Raw genomic sequence first — 6,000 nt, 5'->3', positions numbered from 1 at the left:
TGGTATTCGATATTTTTATTTTATATCGCTTAATAATATTATTCATTTTTATTCTCACTTTTCAATTTCAAATAACCTATAAGTACTAAAATATTACAATTTAAATCGAAATGAAATCAAGAAAAGTCGACCAGGTGTACCTATAGATAAATAATAAAATGGTTGCGATTGAATGGAATTAATATCTGAAATAAAAATAATGAAAACTATAGAAAAAGAAGTGTATTATGTTGAAGGAAATAACAAAATAAATAACTTATTTTAATTGCATCTAAACCTAATTGACTTTAAGAGCTTTTTTTTGTATTTATTTATTTTACATCTATGTACCTAATCTTAATAAATAATAATACTTAATACATTCCGATTTTCGTATCGATTAGCATTAACACTTTCAGCTTCCATTTGATAAAATACATTTACGGCCTTACAAATAAAAATGGCATAAAATGATAACTAATCATAAACCAAGAAAATGCAAAATGTTTACAAATAGACATTTCGCTTATGATTGGTTTGTTCGGACATATAACGTTTCCCGCGTTTATTTGCAAGGCAGCTTGTCATTCAGAAAACTTCAGAATTGTCATTGTATTGACAGTGTTGTCAAGGATATTGTGAACATTTTTCTTATTCTTTGTTTATGCTTAGTTATAACTTTATACTAAGTTTATTTGTAAGGCCGTTCAATTGTAATGTTGTATTTTATTACTCAATTATTTAAATACACTCAATAAATCTGTTGAAAATGTAAAAACATCTTACATGTTTTTCTGCATTATATAATTAATATAAAAGGTAACACAACAATATCACTGACAGTTACATTTTAATAATATTTAATTAATTATCTAAAATTATTTAATCTACGTAGGTATGTGTGTTACATGGCACAAATTATTCACTTGTGTCGTGGTTATTAAATATTACAGATACTGCTTAATGTTAACAAAATACAAGGAAAGGTAAAAATATTATTTTACAGACGGACATGAGTGGTGTTATTAAAGTCGGCACTCGGCAGATGTTAAAACTCTCGTTGTGGAAGACACGCCGCTCATGCACAGTAGAAGTAATAGAACAATCTACTCGAAATTTCTACCTGGGCCTATCTGGGCCAAGCGTTAGGGCTCGTGCATACAAAAAGATTGACGACAAGGACGGCGCGGCGCAGCTAATAAAACTCAGAAAGCGACCAGTCTCGGTGGCGTACGGCATGTCACGCAATAGTTTTATCTTCCCAACATTGCTTAGCGACCATGCAAATCGTGTGTATGTGTGCGTGCGTCGATTCAAGCGCTCTATGATATGAATTTACCTACAGTACTGTTCTATTACTCTGTAATGTGTCGCATGCGCCGATCGCGCTCAACGCTTATACAAGGTTTATCGTCAAATACAATATCAAACAAATCGACTCCTTTGCTTGGCATTCAAAATTCTTGACAAAGCATACATAAAAACTTCTTTACTTTAAAAAATTGATAATCTTACTATTGAGCTGACTATACTTGTAAAATATTTCCTACTTAGCAAAATTATTACATGATATTCATATACAGTTTTGATCTGAAACCTATCTCTATGACACTGGACGGAAATACCGGATCACACTAGTAAGTTAATTCTAAAATAATTTACATATTTACATGATTATACACTTAGTTAGTCACACCAATCGTAAATATTTTGCACAGCACTCAGTTCTATATAGTTTTAATAATTGGCACTTGCATTGATCTTGATCACCACATGTCCTTAACTCGCTCAGTTGCAGGCACTTGAGGACGGTATCTGTAAATAATTGGATGTAATTTAAATTATGCTAAACGAGCGTAGGGTCACCTGATGTTAAGGTAAAGGTAGGCTCCTTTGCACAGGAAGCCGGCTAGATTATGGGTACCACAACGGCGCCTATTTCTGCCGTGAAGCAGTAATGTCTAAGCATTACTGTGTTTTGGTCTGAAGGGCGCCGTAGCTAGTGAAATTACTGGGCAAATGAGGCTTAACATCTTATGTCTCAAGGTGACGAGCGCAATTGTAGTGCCGCTCAGAATTTTTGAAAAAAAAATAAGTGATCACAGGATTGCTGCCGGCCTTTCAGAAAACTGTAAGTACGCGCTTTTTTTGAAGGTACCCATGTCGTTTGGTCCCGGAAACACCGCACAAGGAAAAGCTGGTTCCATAGCTTGATTTTATACGTGGAAGAAAGTTCCTTGAAAACCGCACTGGAGACATGATTAATAATTGTGGCATGTCATGCGAATGAGGAATTCTTTAGATATTAGTCTGGCCATAAATACTATTACAATTAAAAATAAACAAAATATTATATTTGCATTTGGAATCTGTCATTTTTATATGTTCATTGAGTTTTCTCATTTTGGCGCCAATACATTGTACAATATTTTTCGATATTAAATGCAGTGGGGTGATAAAGAAAAAGAGAGCGCTGTGATTGCATTACAAAAAGTATGGAGCCAAATGCAATTTTTAAAACTCTCCATATGCTTGGTATTAGTAAAATGTTTTGTGTACCGGGTTATCAATAGGTACAATGAGATCTCTGTTTGTGACAGAAAAAGATCTCGCCGTCGTGGTCTGGTTCGTAGTATTCGTACGAATATGATGGTCAAAGCAGTAAGGGAAAGAATTCGAGGAAATCCTGTCCGCAAAAGATTTTTTCTCGGGAGATGAAGATTGCTTGTAGCCTATAAGAGACGTACTGGTAATTTCTTAACTGATAATTTAAGAAAGAATAGGGTGGTAAAATCTAAACAACTACTGAAGCGGTACGCAAAGGGATCTCACAGATTTTTTTTGTTTTGGGATGAGGAAATTTTCAGAGGGACCGTATTTATGCTCAAAGCTCTAACGAAGCTTTCCAATTAGTTGACAGAGTGCAACGTGAAGAACTATCAAGCGAAGCGTTGTGTCCCACGTGCATGTCGAGAAATCCACGTAATACGTAATCTATTAAAGCTGTGAAGTAACGTAAAAGTTTTGTGAAGTGAAACTGTCGAATTAATTTAATTCTGTTTATCGCTAATGTACTAGCCGTATATAATAAATCAAAAATAATAAAGTAGCTTCATAAATTTTGAAAGTATAATAAATCTTACCGGTGCGGTGGCAAATTTGATCGGGAAGCCGACATGGAACTCCGGACTAGAGGCGACATTTTGATACCGGAAGTATTCCCGGCTACACTGGATCCTAAGCTTGATGCAGAATCCACGCTGTAATATTCAATAATATAGAGTTAAAAATTGTTGTTTCTTCTTAAAATAAATTAAGATTGAATTCCTATAGTATTAGGATTGGAAAACTAGCAGTGGTCTGAGAGGTAAGAATTGCCACAACAACTTGCGGTCCTTGTTTACATAATTTATTCATTTCTTTGTAAGAACTAGGTTTCATATTATCTAATATTTCATTAAACCTCGTTTCATTTCACGCCTTTTGCTTGGACGCGTTATTTACAAACTGTTCTAAAGAGACTTTTGACGTGCAGCAGCTATAATATCAGTGGGAGCCTCCTTTGTACAGGACATAGGAACATCGCCTATTTCTGCCGTGAAGCAGTATTGTGTAAACATTACTGTGTTTTTGTCTGAAGGGCGCCGTAGCTAGTGAAATTACTGGGCAAATGAGACTTAACATCTTATGTCTCAAGGTGACGAGCACAATGTAGTGCCGCTCAGAATTTTTGGGCTTTTCAAGAATTCGGAGTGGCACTGCATTGTAATGGGCAGGGAGTATCAATTACCATCAGCTGAACGTCCTGCTCGTCTCATCCCGTATTTTCACAAAAAAAAAACAGTGGTGAAGCAACCGTCCATGGACATTCGCAACGTTTTCATTTGAAGTAGGGAGTATGCTCTAAGTTTGAAATACCAAAGTTATGACTTATTGTGGATAGAAATTTGTGGAATAGATTTTGCAAAGTTTTTTGACAGGTTAAAAATACATTAGTTTCAGTCAAGATTGATCCCGATAAGGACTCTTTGTAACTTATTATCTGCACTTTTTGAATATAGATTTTAGTAAATATCATTGATTATAAAAGAAAATTTATTGAAGTAGGCGTTACTTTGCGGCAATCTATAATTATTCAAATGATTTAAGTTTTCTTTAGTGTTAATTCTGCCAATATTTGTTTTTAAACAATTCGTGCCAGATTTTGGCGAGGATGCCTCGTATAGAAGCGAAACACGTGTCGAATTGTTTAATAACAAATATTGGCGGAATTAACACTAAAGAAAACTTAAATCATTTGTATATTGATTATAAAACTAATACCCCACCGATCAATTTGTCGCCTGAACAGCGGGTACCGCCACGGGGAGTTCGGCTTCCTGACCTCATGGTGGAATGCCGGGTTGTCACGTCCTCTCTCTCCGTTCTCATTCACCACTGACATGGACACCTGCCGCTCAGGGTCACGGGTCTTGGATGATAGCCTCCTGAAAGTTCAATCATCAGTTTGCTCTTTTTTAGATCATTTCTTTAAGAAAGAGGAGAGATTGAGCTGGTTTACTAATTATTCAATTAACTTCACTTCTTCTAACCTAACTACAATGTGCAATATGTATGTCTATTTGACAAACAAAACATACTATTAGTTATATTATGGCATTGTATTGGTGTTATTTAAATTGTTTGCAAAATTTTGACATAGCTTATAACTTTCTTGAACTGAATTATTAATGTAATCTTAATAAAAGTTATTTGTATTTATTTATTGAAGTCTCGGCAATAAATAAAAAATAATTCTATTCCAACTCACTACCCTTGACTTTAATTATTCTAAGCAATGTCATGTTTTCAAAGTGAGGGTACTTCTTAGATTAATACACAAATAAAATTTGATAACAAAATTTTATGAACGATGCGATCTCGATCACGATCTCTGGCGTTCCGTGCCAGTGCTCTACCAGCTGAGCTAACCGTTCGAGTAGAAGACCGACATCTCAAGTCAATTTCCTAATATGCAAATATTGGGGTTTTCAGGTTTTCAAGTGTAAAGAAGATCCTGTAGATAAAACGAAGAAGAAATAACTGAGAGTTGAATAAAGCATACAAGATTTTATGAAGATACGTCACTCGAACGGTTAGCTCAGTTGGTAGAGCACTGGAACGGAACGCCAGAGGTCGTGGGTTCAAGTCCCGCATCGTTCATAAAATTTTGCTTTCAAATTTTATTTAATTATTCTATATCCTATGGGTCTACGATTCAATCCCATGGCTAATTTAGTTCTGTTATATTTTTAAGCGATTCCATGTCGGCGTGTCGCAAATGAGGCCGTGTCTACCAAACGTGACCATAATTTATAGGCATAGGGTTTTAGGTCTGAGCTAGACGAGAGCCAGTCTTCAGCTCATATAAACAAACAAACGAGATTTACTTCCAGCCAATCATGGTACAAGGTATCATGATATCTCTCGAGCTGGAAAGTCCAAAACACATTTTTGGAAGGGCAGGGACGGATTTAAACTTAATGCCGCCTCTGGGCACCGGAAAAAAATCCGCCCAAATACTGTAATTTTACTTAAACATATAGTTTATATATTTTATTTTTAAAAAATAAAATAACAAATTTATTGCAGAAACTTTATCAAAAAAAAAAATACTAATTAAATTTCTTTAATTCTAGAAAATAAAAAAATCGATTATTATTTAAAATCTCCAAGGAAACAAATTGATTACATCGTTTTTATTATAAATTTTTACTAAACGTGCCAATATTATAATTTACAAATAATGGATAAAATGAATTATCAATTAAACAAAAAAAAAAAATATTTAACAGAATTAATTAATTATATTGAGCAATCTTAATAATATTAAAAAAAAATCCCTTTCAAAATTTTGTCGCCCTAAAAAATTTGCCGCCCTGGGCACTTGCCCTAACTGCCCCTTGTGTAAATCAACCGCTGAGAAAGGGTATTGCTAACAGGTTTCTTAATAATTACTCTCAATTATAAAGTATACTCGCT

At 34.5% G+C, this 6,000-nt stretch overlaps 1 protein-coding gene across 4 annotated transcripts in view; it reads right to left on the bottom strand.

Moving 5' to 3' along the window:
• LOC126975837 (dual oxidase maturation factor 2) overlaps positions 1 to 6,000 on the bottom strand; it is a 97,187-nt gene continuing 91,187 nt past the window's right edge. For all 4 annotated transcript variants that reach the window (XM_050823875.1, XM_050823876.1, XM_050823877.1 and 1 more), the window contains 3 exons: positions 4,308 to 4,466; positions 3,123 to 3,239; positions 1 to 1,794 (listed from right to left, as the gene is read on the bottom strand). In XM_050823875.1, coding sequence (XP_050679832.1) covers positions 1,746 to 1,794; positions 3,123 to 3,239; positions 4,308 to 4,466 — 325 coding nt within the window. In that variant the 3' untranslated portion in view covers positions 1 to 1,745. The remainder of the gene's footprint in view (positions 1,795 to 3,122; positions 3,240 to 4,307; positions 4,467 to 6,000) is intronic.

This window comes from Leptidea sinapis, chromosome 38, assembly GCF_905404315.1.
Source record: "Leptidea sinapis chromosome 38, ilLepSina1.1, whole genome shotgun sequence".
NCBI lineage: Eukaryota > Metazoa > Arthropoda > Insecta > Lepidoptera > Pieridae > Leptidea > Leptidea sinapis.
Note: the sequence above shows the minus strand (reverse complement) of the source record. Positions and strands in the feature narration are given on the sequence as shown.